The 12,951-nt window shown below is 39.2% G+C and overlaps 1 protein-coding gene across 7 annotated transcripts in view; it reads left to right on the forward strand.

Moving 5' to 3' along the window:
* The first annotated feature begins 311 nt into the window (after nucleotides 1-311).
* The window catches only part of SNCA (synuclein alpha), a 129,010-nt gene continuing 116,370 nt past the window's right edge, over nucleotides 312-12,951 (forward strand). Inside the window, exons 1-3 of one of the 7 annotated variants that reach the window (XM_079921157.1) lie at nucleotides 312-472; nucleotides 1,946-2,091; nucleotides 11,617-11,658. In XM_079921157.1, the coding sequence (XP_079777283.1) occupies nucleotides 1,971-2,091; nucleotides 11,617-11,658 (163 nt within the window). In that variant the 5' untranslated portion in view covers nucleotides 312-472; nucleotides 1,946-1,970. The other 6 variants (XM_079921160.1, XM_079921156.1, XM_079921162.1 and 3 more) reach the window with 6 other exon arrangements.

The raw sequence follows: 12,951 nt of genomic DNA on the forward strand, positions 1-12,951 counted from the left end.
GACTGGCTCTATCTTTGGTGGTCGATCGCCCAGACTTCCACTTCCCCAGGCCGGTTCTGACGTGGGGGTCCCCGTGAGGAACCAGAGGGAAAGGCGGAGACTGGGAAGGGGGGGATGGGAAAGAGGGAGAGACATCAGTCCAAGCCTAACCGCTCCGAATCTCCGCAAGAGCCCCCGTGACTTGAAGTGAGCCCCAGAACACCCCCACCTTCCCGTCTCCCAGGACCTGGCGGGCTGCCGGAGCTGGAGGGCCAGCCTTCCTCCACGCCCCATCCCCAGCCGAGAAGAGGAGTGAAGAGCACGCGGCGGGGAAAGCTGCGAGCGCCGGGGGAGGGGCGGGGAGAGGAGCTGACAAATCAGCTGCGGGGGCGGTGAGCGGAGGAGAAAAGGACGAGGAAGAGGAGGAGACGGAAGGACCGGGAGGAGGAGAAGGAGAGGGGGCGAGCGAGCGCGCGCGGCCACGCGGGGTGAGGTGTGTGCCGGCCTTCGAGCTGACCCGGGGACCGAGCCCCGCCTTGCGCGTCCTTGGCGCTCTTTTCCCTGCCTTCCCTTGAGACCTTCTGTCTTCTTCTCTCGAATCCTCCCGTGCGGGGGACGGGGAGTGGCAATTCGACGCCGGGTTCGCGGGTTGGCGTCCCACGCCCCCAGCCTCTCCTCGCACGGTTATGCTGACGGCCGCCTCCTCTGGGGACCATCCCTCTTCTGGTGCCACCTCCACCCTTCCTGTGCGCTCTTCATCCTCTCTCCTCCCACTTAAATAATATTTGGGAATTGTTTTACATTTTTTAAAAGTGCGGGTGGGGGAAGAATCCGAGTTCTGAGGAGACGAGGGAATCAGGTAAGTACCTGTGGATCTAAACGGGCAGCTTGGGAAATCATGGAGAAAACCTGGTGGGAGAAGAGTCATTGCGAACGCCCGGGAGGCGGGGTTGGTGCTGCAGTGAGGACCCGCCGTAGTCGAGTCTCTCCCGGAGGTGGGTTCTTATACCTAATGGTGAGCTTGCGGAAAGTAAATCCACCTGGCTTTCCTTCTGCTTCCGGTACTCCCCGCGTCTTGTCCTCAAAGGCTGAGAGGTCCGGCTTCTCAGGGGTAAGCTGTTTCTTTGGGAAAGGCGAGGATGCTCGGTGGAGTATGAGTATTCAACTTTTATTTTCCGCTTTCCTTAAATCCCGCAGCCCGTTCTCTCTTGTTAAGTAAACAAGCTATGCTTGGCAAATCATTAAACGGAAGAGCAAAGCGGGCAAGCCAGCAGGTGGTAAGGGGTTAACAGGTGCGGGCGCCGGGTGGCTGGCGGGATCGGCGCGCGGAGAACGCCCCCTCAGGGAGCTGGCGCGCATCCCGAGACTGCCCGCGGGTGTGAACGCGCGCCTGCTTGCGCAGGGTGGATGGCCGAGGGCAGGGTGCGTGGTGGGCTGGATTAGGGCGAGTGCGGGGGGCGCTGAGGTTCAGCCACACCCAGAGTGAGTAGTTCCCTCCCTTGCCCTCGTCACGTTTGACCTGTTAGCCGCCTTCGGGGATTTATTTTAAGAGTGTCCCTGACCCCGTGCCCCCAGCTCCCTTTACCTTTCCTGTAACCTGTCTTCTAAACGCACTTCTAAGTTCTACTGTTACCCTTTGGACCCTGGGAAGTTAAAAGAGGGGTCCATCTTTTCATGTAATTCCACTTCGGAAGGGCTGTAAGAACAGCTGAGATGATTCATCCTAATCCATGTCTAGGCGGCTAGACTTTTACCAGCCAAGATGGATGGGAGATGCTAAATTTTTAATGCAAAAGCTAAAAAAAAAAAAAAGGCTGCTTTGTCCGATGGTGGAAATGGAGGTACACTTAAAAGAATCCCACACTTTTGGGGAGTCTACTGATCTTTCAGTGGTTTTTACCTTGGGTGGTTCTAATTTCGTTTTGTTTTACCCAAAAGTTCTCAAAGTGTATTTTGTGTTCTCCAGTGCGGTGTAAAGGAATTCATTAGCCATGGATGTATTCATGAAAGGACTTTCAAAGGCCAAGGAGGGAGTCGTGGCCGCTGCTGAAAAAACCAAGCAGGGTGTAGCAGAAGCAGCAGAAAAGACAAAAGAGGGTGTTCTCTACGTAGGTAGGTAAGACCCAAGTGTCACTTCGTTATTTATTTATGGCTGATGGCGTTAGGATGACTGATGTTTTATTTATTTATTTATTTAATTTATTTTTGCTGTGTTGGGTCTTCGTTTCTGTGTGAGGGCTTTCTCTAGTTGTGGCAAGCGGGGGCCACTCTTCATCGCGGTGCGCGGGCCTCTCTCTATCGCGGCCTCTCTTGTTGCGGAGCACAGGCTCCAGACACGCAGGCTCAGTAGTTGTGGCTCACGGGCCCAGTTGCTCCGCGGCATGTGGGATCCTCCCAGACCAGGGCTCGAACCCGTGTCCCCTGCATTAGCAGGCAGATTCTCAACCACTGCGCCACCGGGGAAGCCCTGACTGATGTTTTAAATGCTGGTGTTTCCCGCTTGATTCAGTTTTGCGTCTTCACTTGTCAAAATGATGGACTGAATCAGAGGTATGTGTAGGTAGGTAAATGTGTGTGTGTTTGGGCTATAGTAAAAAGTGGAGCTATTTTGTTTTTCCAGATCATTTAGTTTTGCAATAATACTTAGGACTTGGTTTCTTTTTTAAAATGAATGTTTCTATGCATAAGTAACTATAGCTCCGAGGACAGTTTTTCAAACTCAGTCTTAAAAAATAATCGAGACTATTTTAAGAATCAGACTCGTCCATGGGCCTTTGATTTCTTTTATCATCATGTATAATATATGCTAATTTCAGTGTATTCTAATTTAAAAATAAGACTTTGATATGACCTTGAGATATGTAAAGACAGACCTTCTGTGGCCCTAGAAAGGAAAGGACAAAAAAGTCTTTGGTGGAGTTACTTCTTGCTACCACTTGGTAAGCCGGGGACTAAGCTCAGGAAAGTGGTTGAAGGCTGCTGATATCTCCGAGACATTTATATATTTCATTTGTGTGTCAAGCGATACACACAATAAATGATGAGATTGATGCTTATTATTTCTACTTGTTTATAAATTCCCACCTTGGAGTATTCTTACAGACCCTGACTCTCTTGAACTGTGTTAGGTTGGGTGTTATTTTACAAATCACCTCAAACTCTTTGGGGAAGAAGTAGGCACACGCTCATGCATAGGGATAGACACATGCGCACACACACGCATACACTTACCCACTGCCCATTCTGCCTCTCCTCTTTCTCCTCTGAGCTCTGCCACATTCTCTGGTGGCAGTTGTAGCAACAGTAGCCGAAGGATGAGCAATAAAGTGGAGGATGGCGTATTTAGAATACTCTGCCTGTGTCTGTGGGGTGAAAGAAAGCTACACCGTCTCTCCAACATCGATGGGCTGGAGAAAAGTTATACTTGGAATGATTTTTATGAATCCTTCTCATATTTTTTTCTCACTGTTCATAGACTCTTTATGTTGGCTTAATCTTACCACAAATCTCTAGTTAAATTACTCTTTACTTCAAAACATATTTTCATTGGATTAAAAGATGTTACAAGAGGGAAAAAATTGATGAGTTAACTTCAAGTTTTTTTTGTGAAGTACGATTATATCTTTTCAGATGGAATTTGGGATACTGAATCAGTGACATGCAGATAATCAATATCTTTATATTTGTCCTCAGTTTTCCAAGTTGTGCAAGTGCATGCTTGCAACTATTCTTTGATTTCAGTTACTTTATAACTTACTAACTTTAAAGATTCTTTTAGTATGATAATATCCACTTTATTAGTTTGTAAGGAGCCCAGAAAATACTGAATATTAAGTTAATACATTGCAGTTTTCCAGGTAATAAGCAGGATTATCATCTGGAAAGCGTTGTATTTGTTTTCATTGTCAACTATGAGTTTGGGCAAATAAAATTATTTTACTTTTTAGAGATTAATTCTGTTATTTGTTCTGAGATTATTATATGAAGTTTTAATTTGTTTATGTGACACGTGTTTTTTAAAAATCATCTTCAGTGTTTATTTTGGTATTTAAAACAAGGTGCATTCTATAAACTATCAGTTATGTTTTAAAGTCAATTAAAAGTTGAATACAAATACAGGATGAAGAGTGACCATGTGAAGACATAGTAATATAGTTCAGGTGTTGGCAAGCTTTTTCTGTAAAGGGGTAGATAGTGAATATTTTAGGCTGTGATATATGTTTCATCTGCTCAACTTTGCTCTTACAGTGTGAAAGCAGCCATAGGCGATAATTAGGGTGGCTATGTTCCAATAAAACGTTACTTACTAAAACAGCTGGGGAGCTTATCTGGCTCATAGGCTGTAGTTTGCTGACTCCTGATAAAGGAGAAAGAAACATAGATTTGGCGTCAAACTTAAATTCCACTCCAGGCTACACCACTTATTACCTCTAGGATACTGGGGAAGTAACTTAACATATCTGAGCATCACTTTCCTCATATGTAAAAATATGATTTGGATAAATGCAACTACCTTGCAGAGTTTTTGTGAGAATGTCATAATAAAGCAGAACATACGAATAATAATACATACTTTTAAAAAATTAAAGACTTTATTTTTTATAGCAGTTTTTAAGTTAACACAGAAATTGAGAAGAAGGTACAGAGGTTTCCCACGTACCCCCTCCCCCCATACATTCATAGCCCCTCCCATTACCAACATCCTTCACTAGATGGTACATTTGTTACAGCTGGTGGACCTACACTGACACATGATAATCATCCGAAGTCCATAGTTTCCATTCGGGTTTGCTCTTGGTATAATATATTCTGTGAGTTTGGACAAATGTATCATGATATGTATTCATCATTATAATATCTTATAGAATATTTTCAGTGTCCCCCAGCCCACCACTGATCTTTTTCTTTCCATAGTTTTACCTTTTCCAAAATGTCGTATCATTGGAATCACATGTAGTTTGTTCAGATTGGCTTCTTTCACTTAATAGTATGCATTTAAAGTTCTTCCGTGTCTTTTAATGGCTACACCTGGTTGCTTCCAAGTTTTGGCTCTTATGAATAAATCTGCTGTGCAGGTTTTTGTGTGGACATAAGTTTTCAGGTCCTTTGGGTAAATACCAAGGAGCACAGTTTCTGGGTCATATGGTAAAAATATGTTTAGTTTTTAAAGGAACCATCAAACTGTCTTCTGCAGGGGCTGCACCATTTTGCATTCCCACCAGCAATTAATGACAGTTCCTGTTGCTCTAGAGCAATATTTGATGTTGTCAGTGTTCTGCATTTTGGCCATGCTAATACATGTGTAGTGGCATCTCATTGTTATTTTAATCTGCATTTCCCTGATGACATAGGATGTGGAGCATCTTTTCAAATGCTTCTCTGCCATCTGCACATCTTGTTTGATGAGGTGTCTGTTAAGATCTTTGGCCCATTTTTTAGCCAGGTTATTTGCTTTCTTGTTGATTTTTAAGAGTTCTTTGTCTATTTTGGATAACAGTTCTTTTTCAGATATATCTTTCATGAATATTTTCCTGTCTGTAGATTGTTTTCTCATTCTCTTGACATTGTCTTTCACAGATGTTTTTAATTTAAATGAGTTCCGGCTTATTAATGATTTATTTCATGAAGCGTGTCTTTGGTGTTATAGCTAAAATGTCATTGCCATACTCAAGGTTATGTAGATTTTTTCCTATGTGATCTTCTAGGAGTTTTATAGTTTCACATTTTACATTTAAGGCTATGATATACACTGGGTTTTTTGTTTGTGAAGGGTGTAAAGTTGGTGTATAAAATGATTTTTTGCATGTAGATGTCCAGTTGTTCTAGCACCGTTTGTTTAAAAGACTGTCTTTGCGGGCTTCCCTGGTGGCGCAGTGGTTGAGAGTCTGCCTGCCGATGCAGGGGACACAGGTTCATGCCCCGGTCTGGGAAGATCCTGGGAAGATCCCACATGCCGTGGAGCAGCTGGGCTCGTGAGCCATGGCCGCTGAGCCTGCGCGTCCGGAGCCTGTGCTCCACAACGGGAGGGGCCACAACAGTGAGAGGCCCGCGTACCACAAAAAAAAGACTGTCTTTGCTCCATTTTATTGCCTTTTTTCCTTTGTCAAAACTCCACTGATTATATTTTTGTCGGTGTATTTCTGGGCTCTCTTTTCTGTTCCCTTGATCTATTTGTTTATTCTTTTACCAATATCACATTGCCTTGATTACTGCAGCTTTGTAGTAGGTCTTGAAGTTTGCTAGTGTCAGTCCTCTAATTTTGTTCTTCATTACCATTTTGGCTATTTTTGGCCTTTTGCCTCTCCACACAAACTTTAGAATCAGTTTGTCAACATTCACAAAATAACTTGCTGGGATTTTGGTTAAGATTACATTGAACTATAAATCAAGTTGGGAAGAGCTGACATCTTGATAATATTGTATCTTTTATCTATGAACATGGAATAGCTAGCTCTCCATTTATATAGTTCTTTGATTTTGGTATCAGGGCCTTGTAGTTTTTCTCATATAGATCTTGTATATATTCTGTTAAATTTATATGCAGGCGTTGTATTTTTTTGGTGCTAATGTTCGATGGTATTGTGTTTTTAATTTCAAATTCTACTTGTTCATTACTGGTAGATAGGAAGGTGATTGACTTTTTAACTTTGTATCCTGCAAGCTCTCTGTAGTAACTTATTAGCTCCAGGAGATTTTTTTTGTTGATTCTTGACAGTTTTATTTCTTCTTTCCCAGTCTGATACCTTATATTTCCTTGTTTTATTGCATTAGCTAGGGCTTCCTGTATGATGTTGAAAGAAGTGGTGAAAGGGGATATTCTTGCTTTGTTCTTGGTCTTAGTAGGAAAGCTTCTAGTGTCTCACCATGAAGTATGATGTTAGCTGTAGCTTTTTTGGTAGAGATTCTTTATCAAGTTGAGAAAGTTCCCCACTATTTCTAGTTGACTGGAGTTTTTTTTTTTTATCACAAATAAGTGTTGGATTTTGTCAGATGCTCTTTCTGCATCTATTAATGTGATCATGTCATTTGTCTTTTTGAGCCTGCTGATGTGATGAATTACTTAATTGACTTTCAAATGCTGAACCAGCCTTTCATACCTATGATACATCCCATTTGACTGTGGTATATAATTCTTTTTATACATTGTTGGGTTTGATTTGTTAATATTTCATTGAGAATTTTTCTAAAGCACACTTTTATATATAGGAGCCATGGTTATTACTGTCAAATAAACTCTCTAACAGAATAATTACTTTGTCAATATATTTTCTTTCTATTGTTTCGTCCTTCATTACAAGAACTATTATCAGTAAGTAGCTTGAAAGATTAGAAATGCCTAAGGAAATTTTTCTAATTTCACTTATGGCTGAAGAAGTTTGGCACACGTTTTTCCTAAGCCTCATGAAAAAAGTAACCTCATTCCTTTACAATATTATGCTTTTGACAACTATCTTTTAACTAATTGAAGAATCACCATAAGAATCAGTGTTGGGGCTTCCCTGGTGGCGCAGTGGTTGAGAGTCCACCTGCTGATGCAGGGGACACGGGTTCGTGCCCTGGTCCAGGAAGATCCCACATGCCGCGGAGCGGCTGAGCCCGTGAGCCATGGCCGCTGAGCCTGCGCGTCCGGAGCCTGTGCTCCGCAACGGGAGAGGCCACAACAGTGAGAGGCCCACGTACTGCAAAAAAAAAAAAAAAAGAATCAGTGTTATTTTTGTGATTTTTTTTCTCCTTTTGTGATATCTTTGTACATAAATTTTCAATCAACCTACTTCAATTTAATGGACAAAAAATTTCTCAATCAAATAGCTTAGAAATTATAAATTAAGAGTCAAATTCAAAAGCAAAAAAAAAAAGTAGTTCTTTTTATAGAATGTCAAGTATTGTAACAGTAAAGGCAAGGTAAATCTTCAAAACCCTTCCAGTGACATTCTGCTCAGGAAGTAGCAGTTGTCAAGACTGTGGATTGATATCAAACTCCCAAGTCACAATATGCTTCACCTCCACCGTATTCAGATCGTCAACATAACATGCAAAATAGCATAACTGAGTCCTTGCAAAGATGAGGCATGACTTCTGACCTTCTCCACTCTGTAGCTTTGTGAAGTCCTGACAGACAAGAGGGGAATGGGTGTGGGCCACCTCAGCTCAGGGAAGCCATCAGATCTAGTGTCCGTTCAACTATATCTATTATGAGATCTACCTACCTATCTACCTACCTACCTATCTATCTATCTATCTATCTATCTGTCTATCTATCTATCTATCTATCCATCCATCCATCCATCCATCCATCCATCCATGTTACTAGTCACATAGCCACTTGACACCTATTTGGTAGCTATATCTTTTCAATTACAGATTATTCATCAATTAAAGGTTAATCATCAATAACATATACTAATGAACAATTATGACAGCAAAAAAAGTTCATTGGTTTAAGCAACCTCATCAAGACTTTCACATATCTTAATTCAGGATACATTCCGTGATTTAGCCAAAGACCAAATTATCAGTTATAACTGAGGTAGAGAGGAAAGACCACAGGCCAACTGTTAAAAATTTTTTTACTAGTCATTTTTTGAAATAAGGGGTTCAAGGAGTGGCAGGTGGGTAGTGATAAGAACTGTTCTCCTAAATACAATTGCATAGTTCCAGTGTACATGAACTTCAGTTACCACAGTCAGTTAAATAAAACAAGTCCCTAACTGTACAGTTCAAATTTCTATCACCGCAATACATAAACTGTGAGTTATTACATAAAGTATAAACTTTGCTCCTAGCTCTTTAGCCCACAGTCACTACATAAGTAACAGAAACTCATTATTTATGATCCATGGCCAAATCACATGACTTCTTTCAAAGTTTATTTGTGATCAGTCCGCTGTAACAGTCAGTGGCTCTATGATCTGTTATTCAGTTTGTACAGACAGCAAAGCCCATGGTTAAGTTACCTCCTTGCCTCCCAATGATAAACACAGATGATATTTTACAAAGATGCATAATTGAAAGAGAAAATTGACCAAAGAAGGGAATGTCAGCAAAGAAATAAAGTGAAAAATGCTGAAAGTAAAATTTGAATCAGACATAAATGTATTTATAGAAGGAATAGCTGACTGTGAGAATGTGGATACTGCTGCCATTCAGGAGACTGGATATGCAGCCAGAGGAACTTGTCGAAGGTGAAGGTATCAACATAAATGGAAAACGTGTTTGTGATGAGTAGGCTGAAGCTGTCCCAGAGGAAGTGGTGCTATATAAACACCTCACATGAAAGAAACCATCAGAGATATATCATGACATTAAAAATACAAAAGCTAAGATTTTGGAAACTGACCCAAACTTATGAAGGAGTATTACAACTTTCTAAGACCTAGAAAAGATGCTCAGCTTAATATTGAAAGTTATACAATGGGGAGAAGACAAGCACTCATTAGTTTTTTACAAAGAAATAAAACACTTGTCAATGTTTTAAATTACAGTACACAAAATAAGTATTACTTTACTTAGTTTTTAATTTCCCTGTACATTTTTAAATGACTAGAAGAATTTTTAATGTTTTGACAGAAAATTTTAAAGGTCATGGAACAACAGTCATTTTTATCACTGATTCATCAGAATTTTCCTCATTGATTATTAAGATCACTTTCTATAGCTTCACCTCAGCTTGTGTGCAGTCATTTTATGATTCCACAATACTATGCAAAGTGATCATTGCCTGAAAAATACACACACACACACACACACACACACACACTTCATATTGCATATATGTAAAATACTATCCTGTAACCTTTAACATATTTAACAACCGCACAATTTCATTTATATGAGTTTATGATATGGTGATTTGTCCTGTGTTTTAAACTGAAAATCTCTTTACAAATATTATATAAGAAAAATAATAACAATTATCACTTACTAAGTACTATGTACTAAACACTGTTTTAAGACCTGTGCATGTATTATTTGCTTTGATCTTCATGTTGATTGTGTGATGTGTATTTGTTTATTATGTAGTGAAGTGAAGATTTAAATCCAGAAAATCAGAATCCAGAGCTCACTTTCTTAACTACAAGGCTGTATTTCATTTTATGCTCTATATTTATTAGAGGTCCTTAAATATATTCAAATTGGAAGTTCTTAAAGATACTTAAATTGCTTTATTAAATGTAGAAACTTAGCTGGACTGTTTTGTACAGTGTAAGTTTAAATATAATGCATGCAAGTTATACTTAATGCCTTATTTATATATTTTTATTAAAAAATTCAATGAAAAAGTTCAATATGATCATGTATATTTATTTAAATCACCTTATTGATCATCATATAATTTATATCATTGATACGTACTTCTAAATAAATTTGGAACTAGAAACTGCCTCAGACCAGTGTTTCTCAGATTTGATCCATGTATTACCTGCATTAGATCATGAGGATTATTAAAAATGCAAATATCTGTACCTGATATTTACTGAATATTGAAACTCTGACTCAGTAGTCAACATTTTTTAACCTTGCTTCCACTTAATTGATTCTGCTGCACTCTCCAGTTTAAGAACCAGCTTCTTAGAGATTATTTAATTAATCTTATATATTAATTTTGTTGGTAAGGATTTTTATTTGATAAGGAACTGAGGCTCTCTTACACTTTTTTCCTGTTGTAAAATGTGTTTACAGTTATTTCTAGTATACTCAGTAAGAACTACTTTATTTGACTTATAGGGTAGTTTTCAAATGAATCTTCATTTTGTTGTTATTCAAAAACATTTTATGAAAAAGCTGGTATCAATTACACTAAAAAAATCCAACATTAAAGGACTTATGAATAAAATTGTTCACAAACTTAGTTTTAATGACACATATTAATAAATTACTTGTGTAAAAGCTTAGTAATGGTCAAGAATTGGGGAAAATTCCTATCTTGCCACTTCTTGAAGCTGGCATTAATCATACTTGAATGATAAAGTACTGCATTCCTTCTAAAGGTTTGCCTGGCTTCGTAGAAAATATGGGCTTAGGGTCATAGAGCCCTTAATTTGAATGTGGTTGTAGCCGGTTATTACCTATGTGACTTTAGGCAAATCATTTAACTTTAATTTGTAATTGCTTCATATGGAATAAAATGGGCATGATATGAAATGGGTATTACAAAGTTTAAATGAGATGAGATGTAAAATACCTTTTACATAATAGGTGTTCAACAAATGTGAATTCTTTCTCTCGCTCTCCCATCTGTTTATGTTTCATGGGTTACCTAATCTCTTTGGTATTGTACTTTGGTAGAACTTCTGCAATTCTGAATGCAAAATCACCTACCCACCCAGCCCCAGTGTTATCTCAACATTTTTTCCCCCTCTGTAAGTTGATGTGGGAAGTGGGACACAAGGGGTTGAAAAGTCATCACTCTGTGCTAAAATCATAATTGGAAAGTATCCTGTTAGCTTTGCTTTCTTCTATTTGTTGTAGTGATTGCTGTATTTCTTTGTTTTAGATTTTTTTCCCCCCTGAGGATATCTTAACACATGGGCTTCTGAAGATTGAGATACTGTTTTTCCATTAGATGTATTTCAAAGTAGCTCATTAGCAGTAAAGGCGACTTTGACACTTATGGTTTCAATTTCTTTGTTTTTATAGGATCCAAAACTAAGGAAGGAGTGGTTCATGGTGTGACAACAGGTAAGCTTTGTGGAGCTTATATCCAGGGATGATATTGAAAATATCTAGTAAGCAATATGGCCCTAGCACTGATCATTCAGAATAAATGTAAATAACCACTCTGCCCATAGAGGAGCATTCTAGGGAACATCAGCTTTGTTTAATCTTGATTCTTTTTTTTAATCCTTTTTAAAAATCTTGATTCTTTATTAAATATTTTTAAATAGTTTAAGTATTTGTTGTAGATAAATAAAGCACAGTGTGTGTAACTGTCAAGAATGATGACTGAATTAACCAGTTTAATTGTTTATAGTAGTGTAGATTTGAGTATTCAGACCAACTTAGTGTTCTTGGCAAACCAATAGCATAAATATCACATAAGGATTGCCATTTTCAAGGAATGAATTAAAATTTTCTGTAGTGTATAATGAAATATTCTGACACTACAATATATGAATTATAACATTTCCTTGATGATTCAGAAGACATTTTAGGAAACACCCTTGGGATGATCAGTAAATTACTTATTGTCTCTTTTTGGCCTAATTTCACCAAGATTTTGAATAAGTCTGTAAGTACAGTAAATGAATAGTAAAAATTATGAAAATTATGGTGGTGATAATGAGGAAGAGGAGGAGGATAATGATAGAAACAGAAAAATCAAGGGAAAAATCACAATTTAACAACCTTAAAAGCCCACAGACTTGCTGTGATTGAGTTTCATTTTGTACGTTCTCCAAGCTTTCTGACAGGTGTGGTAAAACAAGAGATATAATCAGAAATATAATTCATATCATCAGAAAACAGTAAACATAACAAGCCTTCAGAAAAATAACATGCTCCTATTGATAAATTATAAAATAGAAATTGGGAAAATCAAACGGGAATATTGGTTTTTTTTGTGTGTGTGTGTGGTATGCGGGCCTCTCACTGCTGTGGCCTCTCCTGTTGCGGAGCACAGGCTCCGACTGTGCAGGCTTAGCGGCCATGGCTCACGGGCCCAGCCACTCCGCGACACGTGGGATCTTCCCGGACCGGGGCACGAACCCATGTTCCCTGCATCTGCAGGCGGAATCTCAACCACTGCGCCACCTGGGAAGCCCCAAACGGGACTATTAATACTGTATTGTGGTTAAGGCCATAAACACTGGAGCAAGACCACTTTAGTTCGAATTTCTGCTTACCCCTTACTAGCTGTGTGATTATTCTGCAAGATTCATAACCTCTATGTGATTCAGTTTCCTCATCTGTAAAAGAATTCAGTGAATGAATATCTATAAATATATAGAATACTGAAGGCAAATAGTATATATT

Source organism: Stenella coeruleoalba (genome assembly GCF_951394435.1).
Source record: "Stenella coeruleoalba genome assembly, chromosome: 4".
Taxonomy (NCBI): domain Eukaryota; kingdom Metazoa; phylum Chordata; class Mammalia; order Artiodactyla; family Delphinidae; genus Stenella; species Stenella coeruleoalba.